Here is a 15,433-nt window from a genome sequence, read left to right as displayed (position 1 = left end):
TGCAAACTCTCTGAGTGATTCTGGATCTCTTATCCATCCTGTTTATTTATGCATTTTCTTAACCCTGGGATGCACAGAGCTGATAAAGCATTCCCATGGGACATAAATGAAAATGCTTTCCTCCACTGATGTCCCAAGGAAATATTTTCAATACATACCGGACTTTACTTAATTCAAAGTGACAACGGTTGGTTGTCAACTACCTTTGGCCTATTGAAACACAGGTTCTAAGAAGGCAGAGGAGGATCTGGGATACCGGGGAGAAGGGTTCTAAAGACCTAACTTTGAGTATTATTTCTGAAAAGGTTTTAAAAATAGGTACAAATATAAGGAAGAAACATCAGAGCTACAGAAATCAAGATTCGCAATTTCTGAACAAGAGGAATTTCCCGAGAAAAGGATGACGTGACCTGTGAACTGGGACTCATGACTTACGGAGCACCCAGCCATTTCTGCTCTTGCGTCGCCCTCTAGATTTCTTTCTCACAAGGTTTCTGTGGAGAAATCACAGCTGTGTCACAGGAACTGCTTTTAACATCTCTGAGGGAGACTATTCACCCAAAAATGGCTCAGCTATAGGCAGGATCCTAAAATGCAGAAAAGGCCCAAATTCCTAGCCTTTGTGGCAGGAGCTAATCAGAAACCGTGAGCTCCTGCTGGAAGAGCAATCACTGCCTTTTCCTTCTCTGCTTTCAGGGAGGTCTCCCCTCCCACAGATGCCCACAAATTCGGCTTCAGTGTAGGAACCCTGTTCTCTAGGGACCTGACCCTGCAGACTCATGGAGCAGAGACCCTCTTACCCCTCCAGGAGCCAAAGACCGCTCTCCACTCATAAAATAAGCCAAAGCCCTCTTGCTCACCGCTGGCCTCACTGAGAATCACCTGGAGCCCGTAATTAACACAACAATGATGTCTCCACCCAAACCGACAGACAGACTCTGAGGGGGAGGCCAACAGATCAGATCCTTTTGAATCGTCCAACCTCATCCTATAGGGAAGCATCTGGGAGGACACCATGCAAAGCAGGGGAACCAAGGCTGGAGCTGGGAGCACAGTTCGAGAGCCCTGTTTTCTCCAGACTAGAGTTTCTGGAGATTGCCTCCTTCTCCCCTATCCGCTACAAGAGGGAGACACATGACAGACGAAACTTTCCCATATAAATGCAAATGTCTCGTTCAAAGTAAACACAGGATTTCAGAGTTTTTCCTTTATCCTCTGTTTATTTAAAATACCAGTCTAAAATAATCTTGAGACCAAGGAGACACCTTTTAGGGGACAAATTGCTCCCCTTCCATAGGTAAATGTTTATTTTCATAACCACCTGCCACACAATTTTCCAAAGTGAATGTATGTTTTTACCCTCCAATCAGCAATATGAGAATTCTTTTTTTTTTTTTTATATGACAGATTCCAAGTAGGCAGAGCAGCAGGCAGACAGAGAGGAGGAAGCAGGCTCCCCATTGAGCAGAGAGCCTGATGCAGGGCTCGATCCCAGAACCCTGGGATCATGACCTGAGCTGAAGGCAGAGGCTTCACCCACTGAGCCACCCAGGCGCCCCAATATGAGTACTCTAATTCTCAGCATTCCCACTGAAATATGGGGTATACATTCTATTTTATGCATTCTAGAAAATATTGACTGCTTTCTCAACTGTAAAATAGGAAAAGGTCTTACTACAGTTGTCCTGGTGCCTAAAAAGGAAACCACTTAAAAATATCAAGTTGGGGGTGCCTGGGTGGCTCAGTGGGTTAAGCCACTGCCTTCAGCGCAGGTCATGATCCCAGGGTCCTGGGATCGAGTTCTGCATCAGGCTCTTTGCTCAGCAGGGAGCCTGCTTCCTCCTCTCTCTCTCTCTGCCTACTTGTGATCTCTCTCTGTCAAATAAATACATTCTTTAAAAAAAAAAAAGAATCAAGCTGAAGAAAAATCCAAATGGCTGCCTTAATGTTTCAGTGAGACTCCAGGACAAGCTAAGCAACTTTCTTTCCCTCTCTTCTGTAAACCTCCCTCTTCTCATCTCATCCCCTCATTTCAGGAACCTGGTTCCACCCTGACAGCATGATCAATGGGGCTGGCAGCACAGATACAATTCCTCTGGAAATTGGCCATTACCCAGTATCTCCCTACAAAAACTCGACCCCTTCCTCTGGGGGCGCTGCAGTTTTTTTCATGGCTCTGACTTGCTGAGGCGTCCTTGGCTGGCAAAACTATGGCTGAGCTATGGCTGCCCTTGATCCCCAGCTCTGTCTGCACATCCTGTTCTGGGGCTTGTTAGGTCCCCCCAAAAAATGAGTCTCTGATTAAAGGAGCGAGACTGACATAAAGCAAAGGTCAAGCAAAGCTTTATTCCACACCAAGCATCAAGAATCAGACTGAATGTTCGGGGACGCACCTCTTATAAGAGAGGGCAACCTTTCTGTTTCACAGACTATATTTTAAGGGCAAAGGCCATGTGGTTGGGCCTGGCCATGCACAGGTGGCTAGTGAAACTGTATCACACACAGAAAGCCTCACAGACATGCTAGGTGACCAATTGAATGACAATTTAGCCTAGTAGACATTTGAACCAGCCTATCACCTTGGTCAGAACTGGGTAGGGCCCATACTCCTTGGTAACTAGGAAGACAGTATGCATCCCCCCACTGATCGGATGTCTCCACCTGGCCTGGCCCACACTTGTATTTGAGCTTTGTTACCTGGGGATGGTTTCTGGGACTTGTTTTTAAGTACGTCCCCTGGGGGAAGGGGAGCAGGGACAGTTTAAGGGTTAAACAACAAGGTTATTAGGTTATTATTTAACCTTAATGAAAGCCTCTTGCTAAATAGGTCCATACAGGCTGAAGTGTGGGGGTCAGTTCATACAATAGAATGAATGTGAGGAGAGGAAAATTTGTTTTCCTCACTCCATTCTCCATTCCTTGGTTTGTCGAATACTTAAAATGAGGTAAGACAGATTCATGAGAAGAAAAAAAAAATTTCTTAATTATGAGAGCCTGAAAAACACGAGGCTCAAAGACAGACAATGGAAGCTTGCATGCCACAGTGACTTAAAAAAAGGAGGGAGGGATTTAGAATTGCAAACAGGAGTCATAAAGTAACAGGAGAATGGAAAGGTGAAATCGACTTCGAATAATGCTTTGCCCCTCCAGGTAGACAACTCTTGAGGATATAAAAAGTTAATGTTTGGTGTCCACAGTCTTCCTGATCGAGGTCCTCCATCTAATCGATTCTTGGTATGTATCACAGACATCTTGGAACACAGGTTTTCCTTGTCACTACAGGAGTTTTCATCCTCAGTTTACACATGTCCTAGTGATTTACAAGGAAGAAGCTTACTTATCATATCTATAGCCTAACTTCAGAGACCCATTATCTCATTTTCCTGAGGCCCTAACATCACCGTCCCCTCCACAATTGACGGAGGCTGAGGCAGAAGGAAAGGTATGTAAAATTAAATTTCTTTTAAACCTGAAACCAAATCAAAATGATGTGTGATAGAAGAATACAACAATCCTCCAGGAAGTTGGTGACTGTCTTCATATCTGTAGCTCACTGGAGGAAAAAACAGTCTTTGCTTGACAATAACTAGGTCCCCATTCTGAAGAGTCTTCTTTCCCGTATGACAGTCCTTCTGGACACCCCGTTTGTCCTCAACTCCCCAGCTCCCAATGATATAATCAGTGACACATCAGGAAAATGAGCAGCTCTTTCTGCCTAGGGGTCCTGTCCCAGTGCTTTAAGAAACCCCTGATTTACACCAAAGACATCTCAATAATTCTTTCTTGGTCATCAGCTCCAGATTCCACCCCACTGAACCTCACCTATATTCCAAAACTCCATCAAGTTCCATATTGCTTATTGGTGGCTGGACAGAGTCATGAGAGCCTATAAGAACGTAGCAACCAGGGATGCCTGGGTGGCTCAGTTGGTTAAGCAGCTGCCTTCGGCTCAGGTCATGATCCCAGCGTCCTGGGATCGAGTCCCACATCGGGCTCCTTGCTCCGCAGGGAGCCTGCTTCTCCCTCTGACTCTGCCTGTGCTCACTCTCGCTTGCTCTCTCTCTGACAAATAAATAAATAAAATCTTTAAAAAAAAAAAAAAAAGAACGTAGCAACCAGCACTTATCAGCACTTGCTAGATTCTTATCCTAACTACGCAGGCTGTTAAGTCAGCCTTCTGGGCTAAAGTGAGTGTTTTTGTTTCTATGTCTCATCTTTTCACGAAGTAACAATTTTCTGTCCTTAAGTTACTTTTTTGTAGCTCCCAGTTTTCTTTAGATTCCACTTCATTTGCACATAGTATTAGTTTCAGCAGGAGAATTTCTATTTTCCACTTACATACAACACCCAGCAGTCATCACGGTGTGCTACTTAACCCATCACCCATTGCATCCACCCCTCCCACCCACTCCCTATCCAACCACCCTTAGGTTGTTCTCGACAGTTAGGAGTCTGTCCTGTGGGGGCACCCGGGTGGCTCAGTCATTGAGCATCTGCCTTCAGCTCAGGTCATTATTCCAGGGTCCTGGGATCAAGACCCACATTGGGCTCCCTGCTCAGTGGCAAGGCTACTGCTCCCTCCCCCCCTGCTTCTGTTCCCTTTCAAATAAAATTTGCTTTTTAAAAAAGATCTTATTTATTTATTTATTTATTTATTTGACAGGGAGAGGTCACAAGTAGGCAGGGAGGCAGGCAGAGAGAAGGGTATGGAAAAAGCGAAATCCTTCTTGAATATGGTGATTTCAGTTTGCGGTGTAGAGAAATAAGGCATCTGACTGGGAAGATCTCACTGTTAATAAAATGGCATGTGATGAAACCAAAGAAATTTGTTACTTGAATTGTATCGTAACCTCATTTTGGTGAGGACTAGTCCTCTTCTGGTTATAAGTCACAGACTCTGAGAAGGTGTGTGATCCTGCTTCTGTTTGTGTACCTGAAGTGGTCTTGTGGCCAGCAATGGAAATCAGTGCTTCTGATCTGCATCCCTTCTTGAAACACTTGGGCTGGACTGTTACAGGCAGAAATGCTCACTGCTGAATGGCTACTCCAACAATTCCGAGCCATGGAAAGAGGCAGAGCCTAGAACGACACTTACTATCATGCTGAGGAAAGAGAAGAAGATACCACACAGCAGTGAAGCAGCTTCCCCGAAGGATCACCCAACCACACTGGATCTGACCTTGACTGGGGTGATCTACATAGGAAACAAGGGAGCAATCACAGCACATACCTTGCTGATCTGGCCTATTGCACTGTCCAGAAGGCTTCTTCATCTCAAACATCTATTCTACTGTGTGACATCTTAAAGCTGCCCACATGATTGCATCATCCAACACCCTCCTCCATCCCCTGTCATGGATCTGGGCAGGCATAGTACAGTAATCACTAACTCCCAACAGTACTAGTCCTTAGGAAGACACAGGAGGTCAATCAAATTGACAAGATAAAAGAGGACTTTCCTACTCCTGAGAAACCTGCATTTTCCATTTCTTTTCCCCATTACATGTATTCATCAGATGACACCAGCAAGAGCTGCCTGTGTCTTTGCAGTGACTAAAAGGAGCCACCTCCAGGTCCCTCCCCACATGGGAAAGAGTTCCTCACATTTCCTTTCAATAGGTCTTGTCTTTCTCTTGAAGGATGGTACCTTCCTCAAATTTTACTTAGATTCACATCTCACATTATTCATATTGGAATTAATACCCATTGGCTTTCCATCTGTCTAATCTCAATGAAGCATTCTCTGAGGACACTCTCTCCATAGGACAGGCAAGAAAGAATGGTTGTGGTGCCTACGTAGCTGGAAAGAAAAATGAGGGAAAATACAACTGGAGATCTGGAGATAACTTCTACATCTAGGGAGTCACTAGGGAAACTCAGGACACTTCTCCTCCTCTACATGCTAATTCTTCATCTTGAATATTTTCTGTCTCTTCCCTGGGCTACCACATGACTCCTATTGGGATAGATTTCTCTTTCTTATGGGGTATCTATGACACACACAGCATGGTCATATGCACATGTGTACCTCATAGACACATCAAAATACCACTCAGTGTAAGACATGGGGCACATGCTTTCATTTGGGGCCATGGTGCCGTGCTAGAGAGTCCCAAGTCTGAGTCCCAAGTCCAAGTCCAGAATATGCCATTCCGACTAAAACAGATTTAGGGAAGGTCTGGGGGAGGGGGAGTCTTATCTATGGATCATGGGAGGGAAGGCATTGCAAGAAATAGAGATGGGGGAGCCTGGGTGATTCAGTGGGTTAAAGCCTCTGGCTTCAGCTCAGGTCATGATCCCAGGGTCCTGGAATGGAGCCCCGCATCGGACTCTCTGCTCAGCAGGGAGACTGCTTCCCCCTCTCTCTCTGCCTGGCTCTCTGTCTACTTGTGATCTCTTTGTGTCAAATAAATGAATAAAATCTTAAAAAAAAAAAAAAAAAAAGGAAATCATTTTGAAAGCTTTCTTATTCCTCACCTTTTCCCAACCCCATAGTGTAAAACCAGCTTACCCCTTAGGACCCTGGTGGCAGCAACTGCCCTTCCCTGTCCTCATGCTTTAATAAACCAACATTTTGCACCAAAGATGCCTCAGGAATTTTTTTTTTTTTTTGTCATCAGCTCCAGACCCCACCCCACTGAAGCTCACCTATATTCCAAAACTATGGCAGACAGAGCCAGAGTGGGGGATTGTACTGAACAGGGCACTGAGTACAGACAGGATGTTCCCACAATGCACTGCAGCAGCTTCCCTGAATGGTCCCCTATGTACAGTGGCTCAAATCTTGATTGGGCTTTTATCCCTGGGAGAGCAGTGCTTGACTTCAACCACAGCACACACCTTGCTGATCCTGCCTACCCCAGTGTCCAGAAGGCTTCTTCACCGCCAACAGCTACTCTACCATGTGACTTTTGAAAGCTATGCCCACATGAGTGCATCACCAATACCGCTCTTTAGTTTTAGTAAATGGAGAAAAATATTGTTCTGTACACCTATTTCACGGCAACTTACATCAATGCTATAAGCCTAAGCAGTGTCTCCGTTTAGATTTTCTTCGTTCATGTTGTGTATTACACAGTTCTCATCTTCCAAGGAAAATTTGGGATGCGTGAGTCCCCCCGGATGCAGCAGGGCATCGAATGCCGTTGATGGAGCAAAAATCAGGCTCACGGATTCATACACCCAGTACGAGTTAAGTCAATCTCCAGAAGTGATTTGAGAATAAAATAAATTAATATTTGTTGGTCACAAACCTCAAAAAAGGCACAATATAACAAAATGCACATCGAAACAAATTGTACCCTTGTAAAAACTCCCCCACTGAATCTTTCCAATGTAACAGCATATGCATTTTCCAAGTGTTTAACTTGATCTTTTTCCTTGGACTAATGAGTACTGTCTGAATAGAGGGACTGATACACTCCTTTTACTTGATATCTGTGACATTTATTGTCATTAGATGTTCAGAGAGTTTTCTAATTATTTGTATGAATCAATTTACCTTCTTTAGCACTTTCTGTGTTTGCGAACATGTAAATTAAAATGAGGGTCTTTCCACAATCATCATGTTTCTAGGATTTAAATCTAGAATCCATTTTGGGATATTGAGTCTAGACTGAATTCCAGTTAAAGGTCTCACCACATTCATCACATTTTACCATGTTGCTCCCATATGATAACTACGATGTTGTGAGTTTCAGGGAGAGAGAGGGTGGACTTTTTTACATGTGTATAGTTATTCTCTAGTTATATCCGATGCAAGGTCTGTGATGTAAGGGTTTTACAATCCTTAGTCCTAGCCTTTACATTTTTAAAGTTTCTTGCCAGTATGACTTCTATGATGGTTACTCAAGTGTGAGCGCCGGTAAAAGGCCTTGCCACATTCTTCGCATTTGTAATGTTTCTCTCCAGTAGGAGTTCTGTGATGCTTAAGAAGGTTTGATTGCAATGAAAAGGCCTTGCCACATTCCTTACATTTATAAGGTTTCTCTCCAGTATGAATTCTGTGATGCTGATCAAGGTGTGAGCGCTTGTTAAAGGCTTTGCCACATTCTTGGCATTGGTAAGGACTCTCTCCAGTATGAATTTGGTGATGTTGAGTAAGGTGTGAAGGCCGGCTAAAGGCCTTCCCGCATTCTTGACATTGGTAAGGCTTCTCGGCAGTATGAATTCGGTGATGTTGAGTAAGGGCTGAAGTTTGGCTAAAGGCCTTACCACATTCCTTACATTTGTAAGGTTTCTCTCCAGTATGAATTCTGTGATGCACAGTAAGCAATGAGCTCCGGTGAAAGGCCTTGCCACATTCTTGACATTGGTAAGGTTTCTCTCCAGTATGGATTCGGTGATGTTGAGTAAGCTCGGAAGGCCACATAAAGGTCTTGCCACATTCTTGACATTGGTAAGGTTTCTCTCCAGTATGAATTATGTGATGTTGGCTAAGCCCTGAGCTCCGGTGAAAGGCCTTGCCACATTCTTGACATTGGTAAGGTTTCTCTCCAGTGTGAACTCGGTGATGTCGAGTAACATCTGAACGCCACTTAAAGGCCTTGCCACATACGTCACATTGGTAAGGTTTCTCTCCACTATGAGCTCGGTGATGCTGAGTAAGGTCGCAGAGCCACTTAAAGGTCTTGCCGCATACTTCACATTGGTAACGTTTCTCTCCAGTATGAGTTTGGTGACTTTCAGTAAGGGTGGAGGACAATGTAGACGCTTTCACACTCTTTGCCCATTTGTACTGTTTCACTCCAGTATGGATTGGCTTATGTCCCTTTACTGATGAAGGGTCCTTATAAGTTTTACCACATTCCTTGCATTTAGATATTTTGCATATTTGTGGGAACTGAGATAATGTCAAGTGCCAGTCAAAGGATTTACAACATTCCTTAGAAATACAAGTTTTCTTGCCCCTAGGAATTATCTTGTTTCTATTTGGTCTTGATGACTGACTAAACATGGTCCGTGGTTTATTAGATGTGAAAGGGCTTTTTCCCTCATAAATTCTCTGATGATCAGCAACACTGGAGGACTGGTTATGAGCTTTCCCACATTCATTATCCTTGTGAGGACTGTCTCCTGAAAGGAATATACATACTGAGGTTAGAGCTTGGATGAAAGCCTTCCCCACATTTGTCACATTCATAATGGTTCTTCACAAACCTAGTCCTGACACATTTGTGAGCATGGGAGCCCTGGTTCAATGTTTTCTCAGATTCAGTGCACTGAGCAACTCTGTCTCTGGTGAGAAGCCTCTGATCATACTGTAGGTTCAACTCCTCGGTGAAGCCCCTATCCAATGGATCCCACTGAGAACTTGGTTTTTTTATTTCTGAATCTCTGATTTAAGGTCAGGCCAGTCCTATCTTCCAAATGGCTCAAATCATTATTCTCAGCATGGACTAGGTTACTCTCCAGATGTGTCGAATGGTCTGTCCACAAATCACTATGATGGAGTATCTGACTGGAGCTTGTGCTGACAGAAACATTCTGCCCTGCAGAAACTGTGGACTTCAAAATGGAAGATTTCCACAGACATTTATATGCTTCACCATTTGGGGCAGTGAGATTCTCATGAAAGGCAGTTGACCTGGATTGGATTTGTCTTCTCTGAAATCTTCGATGCCCGTCACTCTCCCCATCATTGTCCCAGTCTCTATATAAGTGTAAAATGTCAACAGCACTATCTTTGTATCTGTGCATTGATGGGTTTTGGAAAGAACCTTGTATGCTCTGCTTTAGCAGGAAACTCTGAGTGTCATATGAAGATACAGCTGAAAGATACCAAATAAAAGTAAAACCATTGCACTTACTACATTCGGAAGAATATACTGATGACTTCTAATACAGAGGCATCAAGTCAATCAGACAAAGTCAGAAAGATGGCTGAGAAGGAGTCATCAGGACTTCATTTCTCCATGGACACACAACATGGCTCACAACGTACTGAGCACAGAGTCTAATAGACAATTCTGTGGTATCATCATGGTGTAGGACAAATCAATTTCCTGTATCTCTAACAATCAGAAAAAGGGTCACATGAGCTCAAAATTAGCAGAACGGTGGATATTGAAACAGAAAACTGAAATGAACCAACTATAGTAAAGATAGGAATGTATCAACCACAGGAAAGTTGTTTGTCAGAAAGATCAACAACATTGATAGCCCATGAACTAAATATAGAATAAAGAAAAGTGCAACTAAAACGAGATGTGAAAAGGCAAAAGGAGAGCATAACTGACTGTAGGAATCAAATAAGAGGCAACAATGGATAATCGGGGAACACAAACTCACACCAAAAGAGGAGTATGAATGTAGAAAAAAAAAAAAGTATGAACAATTTAGACTCTAGCATTCAGAAGACAAACAAACAAACAAACAAAAACCAAAACTGATCTATAACCACAAACCAGAAGGAAAGAGGAAAAAAAGAAAAAAATCCAACAAACAAAAATTGTGTGCCAAATGAATTCACTTGATATTCAAATAGATACTGAGAAAGGACTGCAAAATCTCCTCAAACATTTCCAAGGAGTTACAATCAGAGAACTAGTAGAACACTCTCTCTGTGATACCAGCATTACCAGCTCTTGAAAGCCAGACAAAGACACTACAAACAACAAAGTTTACAAACTACAGCCTGTGATCAATATTCACTCATAGCCCACAATAAATAGCAATCTCAATCAACAGCACATTTTCCCTTTTTACAAGATCATCAAGTGGGAATCGGATCTGGAATTAAGGGTGCTCCAACATACAGAAAACCATAAATTCAAGACTCCACATTAACAAAACCAAGGGCAAAAATGACATGATCAGATTAAGGGAGACAGAATACAAGTATGGGAGTATTGGACAACATGTCATGCTAAAAACACTAAACCTAGAGAACGAAGGAAACCCCAACCTAATGAATGCCGCAGATGTATGAAAAGCTGAAACCTATTCAGTAGGGACAGTCTGCAAGCTTCTCCTCTATGATCAGCAGATAATGAATTGACCCCACCACTGCCTTTGAGTCGAGTACTGGATTCTCTATTCAGAACAATTATGCAACCATAAATATAGTAAAGGAATCTAAACTAAACAAGAAACAGTAAAAACTATCTCTGTTCACACATGGCATGATTACAGAAATCCGTAAAAGTCACCTTAATTTTTTTACTGTTTTTGGTCATTATTTGTTTATTTCTGCCAGTTTCCTGAGTACACTTTGCTTTTCATTTTTGTTATGTTATACAATACAGGTAACAAAAATGTTGGAACAAGCAACTTAATTTCTACCAGAAGAACTAAAAAAGGAAACAATTAGATGAAAGTTAGTAGAGAGGAATGCCTGGGTGGCTCAATGGGTTAAGACTCTGACTTCAGCTCAGGTCATGATCCCTGGGTCCTGGGATCGAGTCCCGCATTAGGCTCTCTATTCGGCAGGGAGCATGCTTCCCCCCCTCTCTCTGCCTACTTATGATCTCTCTGTCAGATAAATAAAATATTTTTTAAAAGAAACTTAGTATAGGAATGAAAACTACAAAGAAAAATCTGAAATAAATAGCACCTTAATACTAACAGGAACACCGAAAGTAATGCCCATTTTGATCAAAAATAAAAGTGGTAAAACTCTAAATCCCACAAACTACTATATAATAACAAATACAGGGCGCCTCTGCCTTCAGCTCAGGTCAAGGATCCCATGGTCATGGGATGGAGTCCCCATATGGGGATCCAGACCTGCTCAGGCTCCAAGATCAGCAGGAAACCTGTTTTTCCATCTCCCATTCCCCGTACCTATGTTCCCTCTCCTGCTAGGTCTCTGTCAAATAAACAAAATATTTTTATGTCTTATAAAGATTTTATTTATTTATTTAACAGAGATCACAAGTAGGCAGTGAGGCAGGCAGAGAGAGAGAGAGGGGGAAGCATGCTCCCTGCCGAGCAGAGAGCCCAATGTGAAACTTGAACCCAGGACCGAGGGATCATGACCTGAGCTGAAGGCAGATACTTTAACCCACTGAGCCACCCAGGCACCCAAAATAAACAAAATCATAAAAAAAAACAAAAACAAAAACATTAGGGTAATTTAGAACAAAAGAAAGATAATGCCTAAAAATGACAAATTATTAAGAATGAATTACTAGGGCGCCTGGGTGGCTCAGTGGGTTAAGCCGCTGCCTTCGGCTCGGGTCATGATCTCAGAGTCCTGGGATCGAGTCCCACATCGGGCTCTCTGCTCAGCGGAGAGCCTGCTTCCCTCTCTCTCTCTCTGCCTGCCTCTCCATCTACTTGTGATTTCTCTCTGTCAAATAAATAAATAAAATCTTAAAAAAAAAAAAAAAGAATGAATTACTAACCTTGAACCAAAGAATTTGGAAATTATCTTAGACCAGTAAGAAGCAGGAGGGTTGAATTTAGAAGAAATACTCTTCAAGCACAGAAAAGCCCTAGACCTGGGAATCTTACTAATTTCAATGGTGTCAATGAGCTCCTTAAATAAATCTTGTGTTAGGGGAACCTGGGTGTCTCAGTGGGTTAAGCCTCTGACTTTTGGCTCAGCTCATGATCCCAAGGTCCTGGGATTGAGCCCTGCATAGCGCTCTCTGCTCGGCAGGGAGCCTGCTTTCCCACCTCTCTCTCTGCCTGCTTGTGATCATCAGTCTGTCAAATAAATAATTTTTTTTTTTTTTAAATCCCATGTTGCATGATTCTTTTCCCTCCTTTGGTTTCGATTCAGTATTTCCCTTCATTTTGCCTTTTATGTGACAAAGTCATTCTTCTGTTTCTTCCAGCCTTCTCTTAACATCAAACCTATTTCTAATCTAGCTTATTGCATTGTTCACCTTAGTTTGATTTTTAAAAAGACATATACTGGGGGATGGGGGCCGTAAGAGTTTGGGTGGGAGCTAGAGAGAGATGAAATCACATGTATGCATCACACTGAGTGCAGAGGCAGACTTGAGCCTGGATTCCAGGACCCTGGGAAACCAATAGCCTGGGGTTTAACAGAGTAAACCACCCAGACAACCAACTTTTTTTTTTTTTAAACTCTTATCCCTGTAGTCAAGTTCTCACTATTTTCTCAACTCCTTGAGTATCCTTATGATTGCTGCCTTAAATTCTCCATCAAGCTCCTTACTACTGTTTCCATTGCTTCTCTGGCCCTGGCTTTACCTTCTGGGTTTGGGATAAATCCTTTCATCTTGGCTTTTGTCTAACTCTCTAACTTCTTCTGTCTATTAGAAAACTCAACAATGTCTCCTTTGTATCCTTCAGGCAAGGGGTCTGCTGGGGCTCTCCTTGCCTGCTACGGGCAGTGTTTGGTCCCTGGCCTGAATGTGGCCAGTTTGAACTAGGTGAGCTCTGCTCTGCTTGTGAAAGAAGACCTGACATCAACTCCACCAGGACTGTCGCCCTGCAGAATCCTTGATCAGGAGACCTGATTTGGGCAGGGGCTGACCTTGCTGAGCCTGAGACAAGCCTCACTGAAAAGAACAGTCCCCTCAGATCACAGGGGGGTGGGACCTGGTGCAAACAAAGCAGCCAGCCAGTGTCCTCCCTGAGTGGGGCTCTGCTTTATGCTACAGGATGGGAGAGGGAAATGGTGTCATCCAACTCCCATGTTCTGGGAGCCACATGTCACTGAATGTTTCCTCTCAGGAATGTGCTCCTAGACTACTGAATATTCTCCCCACTGTGCACCCCAGGTGTTCTTCAGATGGCTATTTCCATGCTGTGAGCCCCCAGGTTGTTTGCTAGCATTCTCTCCAGGAGTACCCCAGTGCCCTCCTTGTTCTATCCCAAATGTAATGTAATTGATGTAATGTAAATGTATCCCAAATGTAATGTAATGTAAATGTAAATGAACAAACAAGAAACACACTCATGAATATGTTTTGTTTTGAGTAAAGTCCATGGATAATCCCAAGAATATGAAAAGCCCAAGATGACACACATTCTAAACTGACCAGGTGGCCTGTAACCATTTCCCAATCCTGGCAGATGACAAAAGGTTCCCAGATCAAAGTCTAAGCATCTTATGACTTGTGACTCAGCAAACATCATAAAGGTCTTCATCACACTAATTCCACTGGCCATTTGCGCACCCGCAACTGATACAGGGAGACACTGCACATGAGGTGGGTTTGAGTCACTTCTATGAGACTCTGAGCATAGGAAACCCTAGTATCGTCAAGGAACATCCAATATATCTACCTAGTCCTTTGTCACAGAAAGAAACATGTTTTCCTGTACAATAAACTCATCTGTCCTCTACCCAAGAGCCAGATGCGTTCATTATATTCCCAAGCTTTTTATACACAAATGTGTGGAATGACAAGTATTACTAAAACATCAACCAAGGAAATGCTCGCGCAGATCATGACATCACTACATGACTTCAAGGAATAGTGACAAGACTGTAGAAGGCATATATATGAATGTATGATTCGGGGCAGGTATCCACAACAGCAACCAATACATTTTCCTTCATGATCTTTTGCTGCTCACCTGGCAGTGATATACAGTCAAATGCAGTGTAGATCACAAAGTCAATGTATCTGGAAGGTTTGACTTTAAGATGCTTCCAATAATTAGCCATAGGGCCACTTGTGAAGGTCTGTAAGACCCCCAAGATGCACACTGTGCCATCAGGGACACATCACTGGCCACTCTGTCAACCTAACAAAGTGTGCATTCAATGTCATGTCAGAAATCTTTCACCCAAGGCTGTCAGTGTGAGTCAGACTACATTACAGGGAATCTCCAGTGAGTTGCCTAAGCTCCCCTGTCTGGCAATAAAAGCTGTAGAACTTATTCTATCTCCAGTGAAGTAAAGAGCGACAGTGGTACAACATCTATCAGGTTGCCATGACTGCAGGCACAGCCTGCACCACAAAGCTTATGGCAACTGCCCAGCTCCTGGAGGCATGTCTTTTATGGGAAAAGAGAAATAATCATTGATCTGAGCACAGAGGCCCATGGAAGATCTTTGACATCACAACTGACATTGGGTGTGCGGTCCTGGGAGACTGCTAACACCACTAGAGGGGGAAGACATAAAGATAAAACAACAGAGAAGTCTGATACAAGATCATGGCCACGAGACTCTATATCAAGACATGAATTGTGTAGGGAAGCCTGGGTGGCTCATTCAGTTAAGCTTCTGACTAAAAACTGGGTCCTGGTACAGGGTTTTGGGTAAGAGCCCTGCCTGGGATCCATGCTCAGTGGGGAGTCTGCTTGTCTCTCTGCCTCTGGCCCTCCCCTAACTTGTATTTATTCTCCCCCTCTCTCAAATAAAGAAACAAAATCTTAAAATGATTTGTGTAGGGAAATGAAAAGCATAATACAAATTTTAAGAATACATTTCACTTTATTAGCCAAGAGGGGAAATAAAAATAGAAAAGCTCAATCACGAAAGAAACCACAGAATGTTAATTTC

The 15,433-nt window shown here is 43.1% G+C and overlaps 1 protein-coding gene across 1 annotated transcript; it reads right to left on the bottom strand.

Moving 5' to 3' along the window:
- Nucleotides 1-7,307: 7,307 nt before the first annotated feature.
- Nucleotides 7,308-9,111, bottom strand: LOC123391170 (zinc finger protein 239-like). The gene has a single exon (XM_045076995.1). The coding sequence runs from the start codon at nt 8,954-8,956 to the stop codon at nt 7,811-7,813; it is 1,146 nt and encodes a 381-aa protein (XP_044932930.1). The 5' UTR covers nt 8,957-9,111; the 3' UTR covers nt 7,308-7,810.
- Nucleotides 9,112-15,433: the final 6,322 nt, after the last annotated feature.

This window comes from Mustela putorius, unplaced genomic scaffold (genome assembly GCF_011764305.1).
Source record: "Mustela putorius furo isolate JIRA1106 unplaced genomic scaffold, ASM1176430v1.1 tig00000196_pilon_pilon_pilon, whole genome shotgun sequence".
In the NCBI taxonomy this organism is placed as follows: Eukaryota; Metazoa; Chordata; class Mammalia; order Carnivora; family Mustelidae; genus Mustela; species Mustela putorius.
Note: the sequence above shows the minus strand (reverse complement) of the source record. Positions and strands in the feature narration are given on the sequence as shown.

Excerpts from the sequence above, each read along its gene's own strand:
- LOC123391170 (XM_045076995.1), bottom strand. The coding sequence starts at position 8,956 with ATGTTTAGTCAGTCATCAAGACCAAATAGAAACAAGATAATTCCTAGG.